At 35.1% G+C, this 21,966-nt stretch overlaps 1 protein-coding gene across 2 annotated transcripts in view; it reads right to left on the bottom strand.

Annotated features, from left to right (window-relative positions):
* LOC148958827 (uncharacterized) overlaps positions 1-21,937 on the bottom strand; it is a 41,124-nt gene extending 19,187 nt beyond the window's left edge. The window contains exons 1-2 of one of the 2 annotated variants that reach the window (XM_089111329.1): positions 21,667-21,937; positions 18,720-18,770 (exon numbers count right to left, since the gene is read on the bottom strand). In XM_089111329.1, coding sequence (XP_088967455.1) covers positions 18,720-18,770; positions 21,667-21,937 — 322 coding nt within the window. Of the gene's footprint in view, positions 1-18,719; positions 19,833-21,666 lie in introns of those variants that run through there. The other variant, XM_089111328.1, reaches the window with a different exon arrangement.
* Between the last annotated feature and the right edge of the window lie 29 nt (positions 21,938-21,966).

Here is a 21,966-nt window from a genome sequence, read left to right as displayed (position 1 = left end):
GATTAGTCGATTTTTCATCAATGTGTTGATTGATAGAAGTCTTGGGTGTCTTTGGATCTTATGTCCGATGATTCGCTTGTTGGAAAGACAAATAACTCACTTGTTTGTCTTCTCTTTTGCTGTATTGTTTTTTTTGTGATTAGTCGCTTTTTTATCAATGTGCTTTTTGATAGAAGTCTTGAGTGTTTTTGGATCTTATGTCTGATGATTCGCTTGTTGGATAGATTAATAACTCATTTGTTTGTCTTCTCTTTTGCTGCATTGTTTTTTTGTGATTAGTCGCTTTTTCATAAATGTGCCGATTGATAGAAGTCTTAAGTGTCTTTGGATCTTATGTCTGATGATTCGCTTGTTGGATAGATGAATAACTCACTTGTTTGTCTTCTTTTTTGCTGGATTGTTTTCTTGTGATTAGTCGCTTTTTCATAAATGTGCCGATTGATAGAAGTCTTGAGTGTCTTTGGATCTTCTGTCCGATGATTCGCTTGTTGGATAGATTAATAACTCATTTGTTTGTCTTCTCTTTTGCTGTATTGTTTTTTTGTGATTAGTCGATTTTTCATCAATGTGTTGATTGATGGAAGTCTTGAGTGTCTTTGGATCTTATGTCTGATGATTCGCTTGTTGGATAGATTAATAACTCAATTGTTTGTCTTCTCTTTTGCTAGATTGTTTTTTGTGATTAGTCCCTTTTTCATAAATGTGCCGATTGATAGAAGTCTTGAGTGTCTTTGGATCTTATGTCTGATGATTCGCTTGTTGGATAGATTAATAACTCATTTGTTTGTCTTCTCTTTTGCTGGATTGTTTTTTTGTGATTAGTCGATTTTTCATCAATGTGTTGATTGATGGAAGTCTTGAGTGTCTTTGGATCTTATGTCCGATGATTCGCTTGTTGGATAGATTAATAACTCATTTGTTTGTCTTCTCTTTTGCTGTATTGTTTTTTTGTGATTAGTCGATTTTTCATAAATGTGCCGATTGATAGAAGTCTTGAGTGTCTTTGGATCTTATGTCTGATGATTCGCTTGTTGGATAGATTAATAACTCATTTGTTTGTCTTCTCTTTTGCTGCATTGTTTTTTTGTGATTAGTCGCTTTTTCATAAATGTGCCGATTGATAGAAGTCTTGAGTGTCTTTGGATCTTATGTCTGATGATTCGCTTGTTGGATAGATTAATAACTCATTTGTTTGTCTTCTCTTTTGCTGCATTGTTTTTTTGTGATTTGTCGCTTTTTCATAAATGTGCCGATTGATAGAAGTCTTGAGTGTCCTTGGATCTTATGTCTGATGATTCGCTTGTTGGATAGATTAATAACTCATTTGTTTGTCTTCTCTTTTGCTGGATTGTTTTTTTGTGATTAGTCGATTTTTCATCAATGTGTTGATTGATGGAAGTCTTGAGTGTCTTTGGATCTTATGTCCGATGATTCGCTTGTTGGATAGATGAATAACTCACTTGTTTGTCTTTTCTTTTGCTGCATTGTTTTTTTGTGATTAGTCGATTTTTCTCAAATTTGTTGATTGATAGAAGTCTTGAGTGTCTTTGGATGTTATGTCCGATGATTCGCTTGTTGGATAGATTAATAACTCATTTGTTTTTCTTCTCTTTTGCTGTATTGTTTTTTTGTGATTAGTCGCTTTTTCATAAATGTGCCGATTGATAGAAGTCTTGAGTGTCTTTGGATCTTATGTCCGATGATTCGCTTGTTGGATAGACAAATAACTCACTTGTTTTTCTTCTCTTTTGCTGTATTGTTTTTTTTGTGATTAGTCGCTTTTTTATCAATGTGCTTTTTGATAGAAGTCTTGAGTGTTTTTGGATCTTATGTCCGATGATTCGCTTGTTGGATAGACAAAAAACTCACTTGTTTGTCTTCTCTTTTGCTGTATTGTTTTTTTGTGATTAGTCGCTTTTTCATAAATGTGCCGATTGATAGAAGTCTTGAGTGTCTTTGGATCTTATGTCTGATGATTCGCTTGTTGGATAGATTAATAACTCATTTGTTTGTCTTCTCTTTTGCTGTATTGTTTTTTTGTGATTAGTCGCTTTTTAATCAATGTGTTGATTGATAGAAGTCTTGGGTGTCTTTGGATCTTATGTCCGATGATTCGCTTGTTGGATAGACAAAAAACTCACTTGTTTGTCTTCTCTTTTGCTGTATTGTTTTTTTTGTGATTAGTCGCTTTTTTATCAATGTGCTTTTTGATAGAAGTCTTGAGTGTTTTTGGATCTTATGTCCGATGATTCGCTTGTTGGATAGACAAAAAACTCACTTGTTTGTCTTCTCTTTTGCTGTATTGTTTTTTTTGTGATTAGTCGCTTTTTTATCAATGTGCTTTTTGATAGAAGTCTTGAGTGTTTTTGGATCTTATGTCCGATGATTCGCTTGTTGGATAGACAAAAAACTCACTTGTTTGTCTTCTCTTTTGCTGTATTGTTTTTTTTGTGATTAGTCGCTTTTTTATCAATGTGCTTTTTGATAGAAGTTTTGAGTGTTTTTGGATCTTATGTCCGATGATTCGCTTGTTGGATAGACAAAAAACTCACTTGTTTGTCTTCTCTTTTGCTGTATTGTTTTTTTTGTGATTAGTCGCTTTTTTATCAATGTGCTTTTTGATAGAAGTCTTGAGTGTTTTTGGATCTTATGTCTGATGATTCGCTTGTTGGATAGATTAATAACTTATTTGTTTGTCTTCTCTTTTGCTGCATTGTTTTTTTGTGATTAGTCGCTTTTTCATAAATGTGCCGATTGATAGAAGTCTTGAGTGTCTTTGGATCTTATGTCTGATGATTCGCTTGTTGGATAGATTAATAACTCATTTGTTTGTCTTCTCTTTTGCTGTATTGTTTTTTTGTGATTAGTCGATTTTTCATCAATGTGTTGATTGATAGAAGTCTTGGGTGTCTTTGGATCTTATGTCCGATGATTCGCTTGTTGGATAGACAAATAACTCACTTGTTTGTCTTCTCTTTTGCTGTATTGTTTTTTTGTGATTAGTCGATTTTTCATCAATGTGTTGATTGATAGAAGTCTTGAGTGTCTTTGGATCTTATGTCCGATGATTTGCTTGTTGGATAGATGAATAACTCATTTGTTTGTCTTCTCTTTTGCTGGATTGTTTTTTTGTGATTAGTCGCTTTTTCATCAATGTGTTGATTGATAGAAGTCTTGGGTGTCTTTGGATCTTATGTCCGATGATTCGCTTGTTGGATAGATGAATAACTCACTTGTTTTTCTTCTCTTTTGCTGTATTGTTTTTTTGTGATTAGTCGATTTTTCATCAATGTGTTGATTGATAGAAGTCTTGGGTGTCTTTGGATCTTATGTCCGATGATTCGCTTGTTGGATAGACAAAAAACTCACTTGTTTGTCTTCTCTTTTGCTGTATTGTTTTTTTTGTGATTAGTCGCTTTTTTATCAATGTGCTTTTTGATAGAAGTCTGGAGTGTTTTTGGATCTTATGTCCGATGATTCGCTTGTTGGATAGACAAAAAACTCACTTGTTTGTCTTCTCTTTTGCTGTATTGTTTTTTTGTGATTAGTCGCTTTTTTATCAATGTGCTTTTTGATAGAAGTCTTGAGTGTTTTTGGATCTTATGTCTGATGATTCGCTTGTTGGATCGATTAATAACTCATTTGTTTGTCTTCTCTTTTGCTGCATTGTTTTTCTGTGATTAGTCGCTTTTTCATAAATGTGCCGATTGATAGAAGTCTTGAGTGTCTTTGGATCTTCTGTCCGATGATTCGCTTGTTGGATAGACAAATAACTCACTTGTTTGTCTTCTCTTTTGCTGTATTGTTTTTTTGTGATTAGTCGATTTTTCATCAATGTGTTGATTGATAGAAGTCTTGGGTGTCTTTGGATCTTATGTCCGATGATTCGCTTGTTGGATAGACAAAAAACTCACTTGTTTGTCTTCTCTTTTGCTGTATTGTTTTTTTTGTGATTAGTCGCTTTTTTATCAATGTGCTTTTTGATAGAAGTCTTGAGTGTTTTTGGATCTTATGTCCGATGATTCGCTTGTTGGATAGACAAAAAACTCACTTGTTTGTCTTCTCTTTTGCTGTATTGTTTTTTTTGTGATTAGTCGCTTTTTTATCAATGTGCTTTTTGATAGAAGTCTTGAGTGTTTTTGGATCTTATGTCTGATGATTCGCTTGTTGGATAGATTAATAACTCATTTGTTTGTCTTCTCTTTTGCTGCATTGTTTTTTTGTGATTAGTCGCTTTTTCATAAATGTGCCGATTGATAGAAGTCTTGAGTATTTTTGGATCTTATGTCTGATGATTCGCTTGTTGGATAGATTAATAACTCATTTGTTTGTCCTCTCTTTTGCTGCATTGTTTTTTTGTGATTAGTCGCTTTTTCATAAATGTGCTGATTAATAGAAGTCTTGAGTGTCTTTGGATCTTATGTCCGATGATTCGCTTGTTGGATAGATGAATAACTCAATTGTTTGTCTTCTCTTTTGCTAGATTGTTTTTTGTGTTTAGTCGCTTTTTCATAAATGTGCTGATTAATAGAAGTCTTGAGTGTCTTTGGATCTTATGTCCGATGATTCGCTTGTTGGATAGATGAATAACTCAATTGTTTGTCTTCTCTTTTGCTAGATTGTTTTTTGTGATTAGTCGCTTTTTCATAAATGTGCCGATTAATAGAAGTCTTGAGTGTCTTTGGATCTTATGTCCGATGATTCGCTTGTTGGATAGATGAATAACTCAATTGTTTGTCTTCTCTTTTGCTAGATTGTTTTTTGTGATTAGTCGCTTTTCATAAATGTGCTGATTAATAGAAGTCTTGAGTGTCTTTGGATCTTATGTCCGATGATTCGCTTGTTGGATAGATGAATAACTCAATTGTTTGTCTTCTCTTTTGCTAGATTGTTTTTTGTGATTAGTCGCTTTTTCATAAATGTGCTGATTAATAGAAGTCTTGAGTGTCTTTGGATCTTATGTCCGATGATTCGCTTGTTGGATAGATGAATAACTCAATTGTTTGTCTTCTCTTTTGCTGGATTGTTTTTTTGTGATTAGTCGCTTTTTCATCAATGTGTTGATTGATGGAAGTCTTGGTTGTCTTTGGATCTTATGTCCGATGATTCGCTTGTTGGATAGATGAATAACTCAATTGTTTGTCTTTTCTTCTGCTGCATTGTTTTTTTGCAATTAGTCGATTTTTCATCAATGTGTTTATTGATAGAAGTCTTGAGTGTCTTTGGATCTTATGTCCGATGATTCGCTTGTTGGATAGATGAATAACTCAATTGTTTGTCTTCTCTTTTGCTGTTTTGTTTTTTCGTGATTAGTCGCTTTTTCATCAATGTGTTGATTGATGGAAGTCTTGGTTGTCTTTGGATCTTATGTCCGATGATTCGCTTGTTGGATAGATGAATACCTCAATTGTTTGTCTTCTCTTTTGCTGGATTGTTTTTTTGTGATAAGTCGATTTTTCATAAATGTGTTGATTGATAGAAGTCTTGAGTGTCTTTGGATTTTATGTCCGATGATTCGCTTGTTGGATAGATGAATAACTCAATTGTTTGTCTTCTCTTCTGCTGGATTGTTTTTTTGTGATTAGTCGCTTTTTCATCAATGTGTTGATTGATAGAAGTCTTGAGTGTCTTTGGATTTTATGTCCGATGATTCGCTTGTTGGATAGATGAATAACTCAATTGTTTGTCTTCTCTTTTGCTGGATTGTTTTTTTGTGATTAGTCGCTTTTTCATCAATGTGCTGATTGATAGAAGTCTTGAGTGTCTTTGGATCTTATGACCGGTGATTCGCTTGTTGGATAGATGAATAACTCAATTGTTTGTCTTCTCTTTTGCTGGATTGTTTTTTGTGATTAGTCGCTTTTTCATAAATGTGCCGATTGATAGAAGTCTTGAGTGTCTTTGGATCTTATGTCCGATGATTCGCTTGTTGGATAGATGAATAACTCACTTGTTTGTCTTCTCTTTTGCTGCATTGTTTTTTTGTGATTAGTCGACTTTTCATCAATGTGTTGATTGATAGAAGTCTTGGTTGTCTTTGGATCTTATGTCCGATGATTCGCTTGTTGGATAGATGAATAACTCACTTGTTTGTCTTCTCTTTTGCTGGATTGTTTTTTTGTGATTAGTCGATTTTTCATAAATGCGCTGATTGATAGAAGTCTTGAGTGTCTTTGGATCTTATGTCCGAGGATTCGCTTGTTGGATAGATGAATAACTCACTTGTTTGTCTTCTCTTTTGCTGCATTGTTTTTTTGTGATAAAACGATTTTTCATAAATGTGCTGATTAATAGAAGTCTTGAGTGTCTTTGGATCTTATGTCCGATGATTCGCTTGTTGGATAGATGAATAACTCAATTGTTTGTCTTCTCTTTTGCTGGATTGTTTTTTTGTGATTAGTCGCTTTTTCATCAATGTGTTGATTGATAGAAGTCTTGAGTGTCTTTGGATTTTATGTCCGATGATTCGCTTGTTGGATAGATGAATAACTCAATTGTTTGTCTTCTCTTTTGCTGGATTGTTTTTTTGTGATTAGTCGCTTTTTCATCAATGTGCTGATTGATAGAAGTCTTGAGTGTCTTTGGATCTTATGTCCGATGATTCGCTTGTTGGATAGATGAATAACTCACTTGTTTGTCTTCTCTTTTGCTGGATTGTTTTTTTGTGATTAGTCGATTTTTCATCAATGTGTTGATTGATAGAAGTCTTGGGTGTCTTTGGATCTTATGTCCGATGATTCGCTTGTTGGATAGATGAATAACTCACTTGTTTGTCTTCTCTTTTGCTGGATTGTTTTTTTGTGATTAGTCGATTTTTCATCAATGTGTTGATTGATAGAAGTCTTGGTTGTCTTTGGATCTTATGTCCGATGATTCGCTTGTTGGATAGATGAATAACTCAATTGTTTGTCTTTTTTTCTGCTGCATTGTTTTTTTGTATTTAGTCGATTTTTCATCAATGTGTTTATTGATAGAAGTCTTGAGTGTCTTTAGATCTTATGTCCGATGATTCGCTTGTTGGATAGATGAATAACTCAATTGGTTGTCTTCTCTTTTGCTGTTTTGTTTTTTTGTGATTAGTCGCTTTTTCATCAATGTGTTGATTGATGGAAGTCTTGGTTGTCTTTGGATCTTATGTCCGATGATTCGCTTGTTGGATAGATGAATAACTCAATTGGTTGTCTTCTCTTTTGCTATTTTGTTTTTTTGTGATTAGTCGCTTTTTCATCAATGTGTTGATTGATAGAAGTCTTGGTTGTCTTTGGATCTTATGTCCGATGATTCGCTTGTTGGATAGATGAATAACTCAATTGTTTGTCTTCTCTTTTGCTGCATTGTTTTTTTGTGATTGATCGATTTTTCATCAATGTGTTGATTGATGGAAGTCTTCAGTGTCTTTTGATCTTCTGTCCGATGATTCGCTTGTTGCATAGATGAATAACTCACTTGTTTGTCTTCTCTTTTGCTGGATTGTTTTTTGGTGATTAATAGCTTTTTCATCAATGTGTTGATTGATAGAAGTCTTGAGTGTCTTCTGATCTTATGTCCGATGATTCGCTTGTTGGATAGATGAATAACTCTATTGTTTGTCTTCTCTTTTGCTGGATTGTTTTTTTGTGATTAGTCGACTTTTCATCAATGTGTTGATTGATAGAAGTCTTGAGTGTCTTTGGATCTTATGTCTGATGATTCGCTTGTTGGATAGATTAATAACTCATTTGTTTGTCTTCTCTTTTGCTGCATTGTTTTTTTGTGATTGATCGATTTTTCATCAATGTGTTGATTGATGGAAGTCTTCAGTGTCTTTTGATCTTCTGTCCGATGATTCGCTTGTTGCATAGATGAATAACTCACTTGTTTGTCTTCTCTTTTGCTGGATTGTTTTTTGGTGATTAATAGCTTTTTCATCAATGTGTTGATTGATAGAAGTCTTGAGTGTCTTCTGATCTTATGTCCGATGATTCGCTTGTTGGATAGATGAATAACTCTATTGTTTGTCTTCTCTTTTGCTGGATTGTTTTTTTGTGATTAGTCGACTTTTCATCAATGTGTTGATTGATAGAAGTCTTGAATGTCTTTGGATCTTATGTCTGATGATTCGCTTGTTGGATAGATTAATAACTCATTTGTTTGTCTTCTCTTTTGCTGGATTGTTTTTTTGTGATTAGTCGATTTTTCATAAATGCGCTGATTGATAGAAGTCTTGAGTGTCTTTGGATCTTATCATCGATGATTCGCTTGTTGGATAGACAAATAACTCACTTGTTTATCTTCTCTTTTGCTGGATTGTTTTTTTGTGATTAGTCGATTTTTCATAAATGCGCTGATTGATAGAAGTCTTGAGTGTCTTTGGATCTTATGTCCGAGGATTCGCTTGTTGGATAGATGAATAACTCACTTGTTTGTCTTCTCTTTTGCTGCATTGTTTTTTTGTGATAAAACGATTTTTCATAAATGTGCTGATTAATAGAAGTCTTGAGTGTCTTTGGATCTTATGTCCGATGATTCGCTTGTTGGATAGATGAATAACTCAATTGTTTGTCTTCTCTTCTGCTGGATTGTTTTTTTGTGATTAGTCGCTTTTTCATCAATGTGTTGATTGATAGAAGTCTTGAGTGTCTTTGGATTTTATGTCCGATGATTCGCTTGTTGGATAGATGAATAACTCAATTGTTTGTCTTCTCTTTTGCTGGATTGTTTTTTTGTGATTAGTCGCTTTTTCATCAATGTGCTGATTGATAGAAGTCTTGAGTGTCTTTGGATCTTATGTCCGATGATTCGCTTGTTGGATAGATGAATAACTCAATTGTTTGTCTTTTCTTCTGCTGCCTTGTTTTTTTGTAATTAGTCGATTTTTCATCAATGTGCTGATTGATAGAAGTCTTGAGTGTCTTTGGATCTTATGTCCGATGATTCGCTTGTTGGATAGATGAATAACTCAATTGGTTGTCTTCTCTTTTGCTGTTTTGTTTTTTTGTGATTAGTCGCTTTTTCATCAATGTGTTGATTGATGGAAGTCTTGGTTGTCTTTGGATCTTATGTCCGATGATTCGCTTGTTGGATAGATGAATAACTCAATTGGTTGTCTTCTCTTTTGCTGTTTTGTTTTTTTGTGATTAGTCGCTTTTTCATCAATGTGTTGATTGATAGAAGTCTTGGTTGTCTTTGGATCTTATGTCCGATGATTCGCTTGTTGGATAGATGAATAACTCAATTGTTTGTCTTTTCTTCTGCTGCATTGTTTTTTTGTAATTAGTCGATTTTTCATCAATGTGTTTATTGATAGAAGTCTTGAGTGTCTTTGGATCTTATGTCCGATGATTCGCTTGTTGGATAGATGAATAACTCAATTGTTTGTCTTTTCTTCTGCTGCATTGTTTTTTTGTAATTAGTCGATTTTTCATCAATGTGTTTATTGATAGAAGTCTTGAGTGTCTTTGGATCTTATGTCCGATGATTCGCTTGTTGGATAGATGAATAACTCAATTGTTTGTCTTCTCTTTTGCTGTTTTGTTTTTTTGTGATTAGTCGCTTTTTCATCAATGTGTTGATTGATGGAAGTCTTGGTTGTCTTTGGATCTTATGTCCGATGATTCGCTTGTTGGATAGATGAATAACTCAATTGTTTGTCTTTTCTTCTGCTGGATTGTTTTTTTGTGATTAGTCGCTTTTTCATCAATGTGTTGATTGATAGAAGTCTTGAGTGTCTTTGGATTTTATGTCCGATGATTCGCTTGTTGGATAGATGAATAACTCACTTGTTTGTCTTCTCTTTTGCTGGATTGTTTTTTTGTGATTAGTCGCTTTTTCATCAATGTGTTGATTGATGGAAGTCTTGGGTGTCTTTGGATCTTTTGTCCGATGATTCGCTTGTTGGATAGATGAATAACTCAATTGTTTGTCTTCTCTTTTGCTGGATTGTTTTTTTGTGATTAGTCGCTTTTTCATCAATGGGCTGATTGATAGAAGTCTTGAGTGTCTTCTGATCTTATGTCCGATGATTCGCTTGTTGGATAGATGAATAACTCAATTGTTTGTCTTCTCTTTTGCTGGATTGTTTTTTTGTGATTAGTCGCTTTTTCATAAATGTGCTGATTGATAGAAGTCTTGAGTGTCTATGGATCTTATGTCCGATGATTCGCTTGTTGGATAGATGAATAACTCAATTGTTTGTCTTCTCTTTTGCTGGATTGTTTTTTTGTGATTAGTCGCTTTTTCATCAATGTGTTGATTGATAGAAGTTTTGAGTGTCTTTGGATCTTATGTCCGATGATTCGCTTGTTGGATAGATGAATAACTCACTTGTTTGTCTTCTCTTTTGCTGGATTGTTTTTTTGTGATTAGTCGCTTTATCATCAATGTGTTGATTGATAGAAGTCTTGAGTGTCTTCTGATCTTATGTCCGATGATTCGCTTGTTGGATAGATGAATAACTCACTTGTTTGTCTTCTCTTTTGCTGGATTGTTTTTTGTGATTAGTCGCTTTTTCATCAATGTGTTGATTGATAGAAGTCTTGAGTGTCTTTGGATCTTATGTCCGATGATTCGCTTGTTGGATAGATGAATAACTCAATTGTTTGTCTTCTCTTTTGCTGTATTGTTTTTTTGTGATTAGTCGATTTTTCATCAATGTGTTGATTGATAGAAGTCTTGGGTGTCTTTGGATCTTATGTCCGATGATTCGCTTGTTGGATAGACAAAAAACTCACTTGTTTGTCTTCTCTTTTGCTGTATTGTTTTTTTTGTGATTAGTCGCTTTTTTATCAATGTGCTTTTTGATAGAAGTCTTGAGTGTTTTTGGATCTTATGTCCGATGATTCGCTTGTTGGATAGACAAAAAACTCACTTGTTTGTCTTCTCTTTTGCTGTATTGTTTTTTTTGTGATTAGTCGCTTTTTTATCAATGTGCTTTTTGATAGAAGTCTTGAGTGTTTTTGGATCTTATGTCTGATGATTCGCTTGTTGGATAGATTAATAACTCATTTGTTTGTCTTCTCTTTTGCTGCATTGTTTTTTTGTGATTAGTCGCTTTTTCATAAATGTGCCGATTGATAGAAGTCTTGAGTATTTTTGGATCTTATGTCTGATGATTCGCTTGTTGGATAGATTAATAACTCATTTGTTTGTCCTCTCTTTTGCTGCATTGTTTTTTTGTGATTAGTCGCTTTTTCATAAATGTGCTGATTAATAGAAGTCTTGAGTGTCTTTGGATCTTATGTCCGATGATTCGCTTGTTGGATAGATGAATAACTCAATTGTTTGTCTTCTCTTTTGCTAGATTGTTTTTTGTGTTTAGTCGCTTTTTCATAAATGTGCTGATTAATAGAAGTCTTGAGTGTCTTTGGATCTTATGTCCGATGATTCGCTTGTTGGATAGATGAATAACTCAATTGTTTGTCTTCTCTTTTGCTAGATTGTTTTTTGTGATTAGTCGCTTTTTCATAAATGTGCTGATTAATAGAAGTCTTGAGTGTCTTTGGATCTTATGTCCGATGATTCGCTTGTTGGATAGATGAATAACTCAATTGTTTGTCTTCTCTTTTGCTAGATTGTTTTTTGTGATTAGTCGCTTTTCATAAATGTGCTGATTAATAGAAGTCTTGAGTGTCTTTGGATCTTATGTCCGATGATTCGCTTGTTGGATAGATGAATAACTCAATTGTTTGTCTTCTCTTTTGCTAGATTGTTTTTTGTGATTAGTCGCTTTTTCATAAATGTGCTGATTAATAGAAGTCTTGAGTGTCTTTGGATCTTATGTCCGATGATTCGCTTGTTGGATAGATGAATAACTCAATTGTTTGTCTTCTCTTTTGCTGGATTGTTTTTTTGTGATTAGTCGCTTTTTCATCAATGTGTTGATTGATGGAAGTCTTGGTTGTCTTTGGATCTTATGTCCGATGATTCGCTTGTTGGATAGATGAATAACTCAATTGTTTGTCTTTTCTTCTGCTGCATTGTTTTTTTGCAATTAGTCGATTTTTCATCAATGTGTTTATTGATAGAAGTCTTGAGTGTCTTTGGATCTTATGTCCGATGATTCGCTTGTTGGATAGATGAATAACTCAATTGTTTGTCTTCTCTTTTGCTGTTTTGTTTTTTCGTGATTAGTCGCTTTTTCATCAATGTGTTGATTGATGGAAGTCTTGGTTGTCTTTGGATCTTATGTCCGATGATTCGCTTGTTGGATAGATGAATACCTCAATTGTTTGTCTTCTCTTTTGCTGGATTGTTTTTTTGTGATAAGTCGATTTTTCATAAATGTGTTGATTGATAGAAGTCTTGAGTGTCTTTGGATTTTATGTCCGATGATTCGCTTGTTGGATAGATGAATAACTCAATTGTTTGTCTTCTCTTCTGCTGGATTGTTTTTTTGTGATTAGTCGCTTTTTCATCAATGTGTTGATTGATAGAAGTCTTGAGTGTCTTTGGATTTTATGTCCGATGATTCGCTTGTTGGATAGATGAATAACTCAATTGTTTGTCTTCTCTTTTGCTGGATTGTTTTTTTGTGATTAGTCGCTTTTTCATCAATGTGCTGATTGATAGAAGTCTTGAGTGTCTTTGGATCTTATGACCGGTGATTCGCTTGTTGGATAGATGAATAACTCAATTGTTTGTCTTCTCTTTTGCTGGATTGTTTTTTGTGATAAAACGATTTTTCATAAATGTGCTGATTAATAGAAGTCCTGAGTGTCTTTGGATCTTATGTCCGATGATTCGCTTGTTGGATAGATGAATAACTCTATTGTTTGTCTTCTCTTTTGCTGGATTGTTTTTTTGTGATTAGTCGACTTTTCATCAATGTGTTGATTTATAGAAGTCTTGAGTGTCTTTGGATCTTATGTCCGATGATTCGCTTGTTGGATAGACAAATAACTCACTTGTTTGTCTTCTCTTTTGCTAGATTGTTTTTTGTGATTAGTCGCTTTTTCATAAATGTGCTGATTAATAGAAGTCTTGAGTGTCTTTGGATCTTATGTCCGATGATTCGCTTGTTGGATAGATGAATAACTCAATTGTTTGTCTTCTCTTTTGCTGGATTGTTTTTTTGTGATTAGTCGCTTTTTCATCAATGTGTTGATTGATGGAAGTCTTGGTTGTCTTTGGATCTTATGTCCGATGATTCGCTTGTTGGATAGATGAATAACTCAATTGTTTGTCTTTTCTTCTGCTGCATTGTTTTTTTGCAATTAGTCGATTTTTCATCAATGTGTTTATTGATAGAAGTCTTGAGTGTCTTTGGATCTTATGTCCGATGATTCGCTTGTTGGATAGATGAATAACTCAATTGTTTGTCTTCTCTTTTGCTGTTTTGTTTTTTCGTGATTAGTCGCTTTTTCATCAATGTGTTGATTGATGGAAGTCTTGGTTGTCTTTGGATCTTATGTCCGATGATTCGCTTGTTGGATAGATGAATACCTCAATTGTTTGTCTTCTCTTTTGCTGGATTGTTTTTTTGTGATAAGTCGATTTTTCATAAATGTGTTGATTGATAGAAGTCTTGAGTGTCTTTGGATTTTATGTCCGATGATTCGCTTGTTGGATAGATGAATAACTCAATTGTTTGTCTTCTCTTCTGCTGGATTGTTTTTTTGTGATTAGTCGCTTTTTCATCAATGTGTTGATTGATAGAAGTCTTGAGTGTCTTTGGATTTTATGTCCGATGATTCGCTTGTTGGATAGATGAATAACTCAATTGTTTGTCTTCTCTTTTGCTGGATTGTTTTTTTGTGATTAGTCGCTTTTTCATCAATGTGCTGATTGATAGAAGTCTTGAGTGTCTTTGGATCTTATGACCGGTGATTCGCTTGTTGGATAGATGAATAACTCAATTGTTTGTCTTCTCTTTTGCTGGATTGTTTTTTGTGATAAAACGATTTTTCATAAATGTGCTGATTAATAGAAGTCTTGAGTGTCTTTGGATCTTATGTCCGATGATTCGCTTGTTGGATAGATGAATAACTCTATTGTTTGTCTTCTCTTTTGCTGGATTGTTTTTTTGTGATTAGTCGACTTTTCATCAATGTGTTGATTTATAGAAGTCTTGAGTGTCTTTGGATCTTATGTCCGATGATTCGCTTGTTGGATAGACAAATAACTCACTTGTTTGTCTTCTCTTTTGCTGGATTGTTTTTTTGTGATTAGTCGATTTTTCATAAATGCGCTGATTGATAGAAGTCTTGAGTGTCTTTGGATCTTATGTCCGAGGATTCGCTTGTTGGATAGATGAATAACTCACTTGTTTGTCTTCTCTTTTGCTGCATTGTTTTTTTGTGATAAAACGATTTTTCATAAATGTGCTGATTAATAGAAGTCTTGAGTGTCTTTGGATCTTATGTCCGATGATTCGCTTGTTGGATAGATGAATAACTCAATTGTTTGTCTTCTCTTTTGCTGGATTGTTTTTTTGTGATTAGTCGCTTTTTCATCAATGTGTTGATTGATAGAAGTCTTGAGTGTCTTTGGATTTTATGTCCGATGATTCGCTTGTTGGATAGATGAATAACTCAATTGTTTGTCTTCTCTTTTGCTGGATTGTTTTTTTGTGATTAGTCGCTTTTTCATCAATGTGCTGATTGATAGAAGTCTTGAGTGTCTTTGGATCTTATGTCCGATGATTCGCTTGTTGGATAGATGAATAACTCAATTGGTTGTCTTCTCTTTTGCTGTTTTGTTTTTTTGTGATTAGTCGCTTTTTCATCAATGTGTTGATTGATAGAAGTCTTGGTTGTCTTTGGATCTTATGTCCGATGATTCGCTTGTTGGATAGATGAATAACTCAATTGTTTGTCTTCTCTTTTGCTGCATTGTTTTTTTGTGATTGATCGATTTTTCATCAATGTGTTGATTGATGGAAGTCTTCAGTGTCTTTTGATCTTCTGTCCGATGATTCGCTTGTTGCATAGATGAATAACTCACTTGTTTGTCTTCTCTTTTGCTGGATTGTTTTTTGGTGATTAATAGCTTTTTCATCAATGTGTTGATTGATAGAAGTCTTGAGTGTCTTCTGATCTTATGTCCGATGATTCGCTTGTTGGATAGATGAATAACTCTATTGTTTGTCTTCTCTTTTGCTGGATTGTTTTTTTGTGATTAGTCGACTTTTCATCAATGTGTTGATTGATAGAAGTCTTGAGTGTCTTTGGATCTTATGTCTGATGATTCGCTTGTTGGATAGATTAATAACTCATTTGTTTGTCTTCTCTTTTGCTGCATTGTTTTTTTGTGATTGATCGATTTTTCATCAATGTGTTGATTGATGGAAGTCTTCAGTGTCTTTTGATCTTCTGTCCGATGATTCGCTTGTTGCATAGATGAATAACTCACTTGTTTGTCTTCTCTTTTGCTGGATTGTTTTTTGGTGATTAATAGCTTTTTCATCAATGTGTTGATTGATAGAAGTCTTGAGTGTCTTCTGATCTTATGTCCGATGATTCGCTTGTTGGATAGATGAATAACTCTATTGTTTGTCTTCTCTTTTGCTGGATTGTTTTTTTGTGATTAGTCGACTTTTCATCAATGTGTTGATTGATAGAAGTCTTGAATGTCTTTGGATCTTATGTCTGATGATTCGCTTGTTGGATAGATTAATAACTCATTTGTTTGTCTTCTCTTTTGCTGGATTGTTTTTTTGTGATTAGTCGATTTTTCATAAATGCGCTGATTGATAGAAGTCTTGAGTGTCTTTGGATCTTATCATCGATGATTCGCTTGTTGGATAGACAAATAACTCACTTGTTTATCTTCTCTTTTGCTGGATTGTTTTTTTGTGATTAGTCGATTTTTCATAAATGCGCTGATTGATAGAAGTCTTGAGTGTCTTTGGATCTTATGTCCGAGGATTCGCTTGTTGGATAGATGAATAACTCACTTGTTTGTCTTCTCTTTTGCTGCATTGTTTTTTTGTGATAAAACGATTTTTCATAAATGTGCTGATTAATAGAAGTCTTGAGTGTCTTTGGATCTTATGTCCGATGATTCGCTTGTTGGATAGATGAATAACTCAATTGTTTGTCTTCTCTTCTGCTGGATTGTTTTTTTGTGATTAGTCGCTTTTTCATCAATGTGTTGATTGATAGAAGTCTTGAGTGTCTTTGGATTTTATGTCCGATGATTCGCTTGTTGGATAGATGAATAACTCAATTGTTTGTCTTCTCTTTTGCTGGATTGTTTTTTTGTGATTAGTCGCTTTTTCATCAATGTGCTGATTGATAGAAGTCTTGAGTGTCTTTGGATCTTATGTCCGATGATTCGCTTGTTGGATAGATGAATAACTCAATTGTTTGTCTTTTCTTCTGCTGCCTTGTTTTTTTGTAATTAGTCGATTTTTCATCAATGTGCTGATTGATAGAAGTCTTGAGTGTCTTTGGATCTTATGTCCGATGATTCGCTTGTTGGATAGATGAATAACTCAATTGGTTGTCTTCTCTTTTGCTGTTTTGTTTTTTTGTGATTAGTCGCTTTTTCATCAATGTGTTGATTGATGGAAGTCTTGGTTGTCTTTGGATCTTATGTCCGATGATTCGCTTGTTGGATAGATGAATAACTCAATTGGTTGTCTTCTCTTTTGCTGTTTTGTTTTTTTGTGATTAGTCGCTTTTTCATCAATGTGTTGATTGATAGAAGTCTTGGTTGTCTTTGGATCTTATGTCCGATGATTCGCTTGTTGGATAGATGAATAACTCAATTGTTTGTCTTTTCTTCTGCTGCATTGTTTTTTTGTAATTAGTCGATTTTTCATCAATGTGTTTATTGATAGAAGTCTTGAGTGTCTTTGGATCTTATGTCCGATGATTCGCTTGTTGGATAGATGAATAACTCAATTGTTTGTCTTTTCTTCTGCTGCATTGTTTTTTTGTAATTAGTCGATTTTTCATCAATGTGTTTATTGATAGAAGTCTTGAGTGTCTTTGGATCTTATGTCCGATGATTCGCTTGTTGGATAGATGAATAACTCAATTGTTTGTCTTCTCTTTTGCTGTTTTGTTTTTTTGTGATTAGTCGCTTTTTCATCAATGTGTTGATTGATGGAAGTCTTGGTTGTCTTTGGATCTTATGTCCGATGATTCGCTTGTTGGATAGATGAATAACTCAATTGTTTGTCTTTTCTTCTGCTGGATTGTTTTTTTGTGATTAGTCGCTTTTTCATCAATGTGTTGATTGATAGAAGTCTTGAGTGTCTTTGGATTTTATGTCCGATGATTCGCTTGTTGGATAGATGAATAACTCACTTGTTTGTCTTCTCTTTTGCTGGATTGTTTTTTTGTGATTAGTCGCTTTTTCATCAATGTGTTGATTGATGGAAGTCTTGGGTGTCTTTGGATCTTTTGTCCGATGATTCGCTTGTTGGATAGATGAATAACTCAATTGTTTGTCTTCTCTTTTGCTGGATTGTTTTTTTGTGATTAGTCGCTTTTTCATCAATGGGCTGATTGATAGAAGTCTTGAGTGTCTTCTGATCTTATGTCCGATGATTCGCTTGTTGGATAGATGAATAACTCAATTGTTTGTCTTCTCTTTTGCTGGATTGTTTTTTTGTGATTAGTCGCTTTTTCATCAATGTGCTGATTGATAGAAGTCTTGAGTGTCTATGGATCTTATGTCCGATGATTCGCTTGTTGGATAGATGAATAACTCAATTGTTTGTCTTCTCTTTTGCTGGATTGTTTTTTTGTGATTAGTCGCTTTTTCATCAATGTGTTGATTGATAGAAGTTTTGAGTGTCTTTGGATCTTATGTCCGATGATTCGCTTGTTGGATAGATGAATAACTCACTTGTTTGTCTTCTCTTTTGCTGGATTGTTTTTTTGTGATTAGTCGCTTTTTCATCAATGTGTTGATTGATAGAAGTCTTGAGTGTCTTCTGATCTTATGTCCGATGATTCGCTTGTTGGATAGATGAATAACTCACTTGTTTGTCTTCTCTTTTGCTGGATTGTTTTTTGTGATTAGTCGCTTTTTCATCAATGTGTTGATTGATAGAAGTCTTGAGTGTCTTCTGATCTTATGTCCGATGATTCGCTTGTTGGATAGATGAATAACTCAATTGTTTGTCTTCTCTTTTGCTGGATTGTTTTTTTGTGATTAGTCGCTTTTTCATCAATGTGTTGATTGATAGAAGTTGTTGTGACTTGGGCGGGACATAGGTGTGTACCACAGAGAGACACATGCTTTCTAACAAGAAGATATATATATATGATTATAAGTGATTATTTATACACAAGAGAGCGAACCTTTCTCCATGCCTCGTGCATCTAATTCTAATCAATACTGGCGACGGGAGGGCGTAATGCGAAGAGATGCCGGAAATGCCAAATATGGTAAGACCTTCTCACCATGTGTCCCGGAGCCCTGGACCAAAATGGAGGTTTTCTGTCTCCTTCACAATACACTCCCCCTGTTGATCGACTAGCGATCAACCATTACTATACGATTATACGAATGAGTTCTAATCATTAACTATAAGAAGATTCAAAAAACAACATAACAATGATACTTTGATAAATGTAGCTTGAGCTAATGTTCGTGTGTGTCTCTACGAATTAATTCACCTATTATAGCAGCATTTCTCTTAGGTCTACCATTAGCATTACTTGTTAGCGGCTCGTTAGTAGGGTCTGCTTGCGCATGCGGCGCCTCTACAGTACCTATACTTTGTGTATTCGCGTTAACCTCTAATGGAATCAAATGTTGCAAAGGTCTGTTAAGAATTTTCTTACCATTAGTTGATGCCACTTGAACCTTTGCTCCTCTAATATTTCCGTCAGTACCTACAAAAAACTCAACTACTCTGCATAATTTCCAAAATGCTCTTTTACAGAAATCATTCTTTAATATTATTATATCGCCTACTGCAATTGATGGTTTATCGTGAACCTGTTTTGGTTTATAGGCTTCCATGAGATTTAACAGATAGTCCTTTCGCCAACGTTCTGAAAATTGTTCGAGTAATTTGCGTTGGTATTTCGCGCGCTTTGACAAAGCGGCGTACGTATTCACTATTTCAAAATACCTCTCGTTTGGACCCTGCAAAAGATTGCGTCCATTAATGAGCTGAGATGGAGTAAGGGGGTAAGAAATACCTTCACTGTCATCATGTAGATATGTTATAGGCCTAGCATTAACAACGGCTTCTACTTCTGTAAGTAACGTGCTTAGTTCCTGGAAGCATAAACTAGCACGCCCTATAACCTTCTTCAAGCAGCGCTTAACACTTCTTACCAACCGCTCCCACATTCCTCCCTGCCAGGGGGATCGATCTAGGATAAAATCCCATGTTACTCCCCGGGTTTCTAAGTAGCTGCTCAACTTAGGACTTCGAATTAATTGTTTAACTTCTTTGGACATTGTTTTGAATGTCTTAGCATTATCGGATATGATCCTTGTTGGTAAACCTCTGCGAGCAGTGAATCTGCGGAAGGAGCGAATGAACGAGTCGACATCTAGGGCTTCCACGAGCTCTAAATGGACTGCACGAGTTGCAGCACACGTAAACAAACAAACATAGCTCTTATTATCTGTTTTCCCTTTAGTATAAATACCCTTATTCATCAAAGGACCGGCAAAATCTACTCCCACATTGCTAAACGGGGGTGAATCATCTACCCGTATTTTTGGCAAGTCGGGGTTGACATTAAATTTAAAAGTTGACCCTTCAAACCACTTACACTTGCCACATCTCCTAATATGCTTTTTTGCCATTTCTCGACCCCTGAGTATCCAGTATTTCTGACGAGCGCAGTTTAACGTTTCTGATATTCCATCGTAGAACACCTTACTGTGTGCCTCAGCAATGACAAGTTCCGAATAATAACTTTTCGACGGTAACAATATTGGCGTTTTACTTTCATTGACAACGCTTGCATGCAGAAGTCTTGACTTACACCTCAATAATCCTTGTTTATCAGTGAACAAATTAAATTGGTTTACCAGGGGTGGTACCTGCTTACTTTTCGATTTTCCTATAACAAATTCTATCTCCGAGTTAAACGACTGCTGTTGAATTCCCTTTATTAATACAGTTTCTGCTTGACTGATCTCATCTGCTGTAACCCATTGATCTAGAACCAAATTTTCCTTGCGAACGGACGATCGTAAATTGTTCAAAAATCTATGCACCCAAGCTAGAGAACGCAACAGCCTACCTTTACTGCTAAACCTGTTTATGTCTATTATATTGAGAACACTTGACGTTTGTTGGCCCTCAGTACTTAAATTTACGTGAGTGACTTCTGATTGTTTTGACCCTCTCTCCTCCGCAGCGGCAGAAGAGGAGGACTCGGTAAATGCTTGTGCGGGCCATTCCTGGGGAGGAAGATGTAAAAAACGGCGGGCCCTTTAACCATAAGTTAGCACTGGATACCTTACTTAGATTTTTACCCCTAGAGGGTAGGTCGGCAGGATTTAGTGAACCTGGACAATAATGCCATTCTTCCCTTTGCGAGACCTGAATAATTTTTCTTACTCTATTATGGACATAAGGCTTCCAAGCTCGATCGTTTTTTATCCAGCAAAGAACCGCAACCGAGTCGACCCAATAAAATGATTGAATACGTGAGTGACCTAATTCATCCTCTAGTGTGGTTCTTATCGTTTCTACTAACTGAGACATTAAGCAAGCTCCTAGAAGTTCTAACCTAGGTATTGTCTGCCTTTTCAAAGGTGCTACCTTGGCCTTTGACGCAATGAATTTTACATCTACTTCCCCCGAGGTGTACATAATGCGAAGATAGACAACGCAAGTGTATGCTTTCTCACTGGCATCAGAGAAGGCGTGAATTTCAATTTTTTCAACCGTATTTCCCTCTTGAAAAACAAAACGAGGTAGTTTTACATTAGGTACTTCATTTAGCTGCTTAAGAAGCGAATCGAATTTAGTCTTATAAGAACCCTGCAGTTCCTCATCCCAAGGTAATTTAGCCTCACATAATTCCTGAAATAGAAGTTTCATGTTAATAACGAACAAGCTGTAACATCCAAATGGATCAAAGATTTTCGCTGCAATTTTGAGAACGGACCTTTTAGTGGGCGGTAAAGATTTTGCGAAAATAGCGACACTGCCTATAGGAATTATCAATAGATCGCTGTCTGTATCCCAGTTTATGCCTAAAATTTTGTTGCTGTTTGAGGGCATACCGACTTTATATTTACTATAGGATTGATCATCTTCTTGAACCTGTAGAGAGATGTTAGAGGGGGTACTATCACAGAGAGATTTATCAGCTGTATTTATCTTATCTAATAGAGCTGCCTTATTAGAGTTCCATTTCCGAAGATTGAAACCACCCTTCTCCATTATGGCTTGACAATTTTGATAAATTTCAAAAGCTTCGCCAATAGAAGCCGCCCCGCATGACAAATCATCACAATACAAGCGATTAGTCGATTTAGGATGTTGATCTGCAAATAAATTGACATGATAGCGAATCGTGGCACCTAAAATGCCGGGAGAGCAAGTTAAACCGAACGGAAGGCGTTTTATTCTGAATTGAACAACATTTGGAGACTCTGAATTGACGTCATCATACCATAAAAACCTAAGGGCGTCTCGGTCGGAATCCTTAACTTCTATTTGAAGAAACGCCTTTTCTATGTCTGCAGTTAAGGCAACAGCATGTACTCGGAAGCGAATTAAAGTTTCGAACAAAGGTGGTATAAAATTCTCACCTACCTCCAACCTATCGTTCAAAGAAAGAGAATTTTCATTAGAACAGGCGCTTCCGTCAAAGACAACTCTCACCTTCGTGGTAACTTTATCGTCACGAAGGACACAATGATGGCTAATGAAATGACTGTTTTCATGTCTTAACTGATCGTTTGGCACAATTTCAATAATATTATTAGTTAACTGCTCCTTAATAATAGAATCATATTCCTTGAGCAATTCTGGTTTACCCTTCAATCGTGTGTAAACTGACTCGAGTCTACCTAAACACATTTTATAATCAGATGGTAATGGAGAATCAT

Source organism: Rhopilema esculentum, chromosome 11 (assembly GCF_057945365.1).
Source record: "Rhopilema esculentum isolate cy_ngs chromosome 11, ASM5794536v1, whole genome shotgun sequence".
Lineage (NCBI taxonomy): Eukaryota > Metazoa > Cnidaria > Scyphozoa > Rhizostomeae > Rhizostomatidae > Rhopilema > Rhopilema esculentum.
This window is presented reverse-complemented; position numbering and strand designations above follow the sequence as displayed.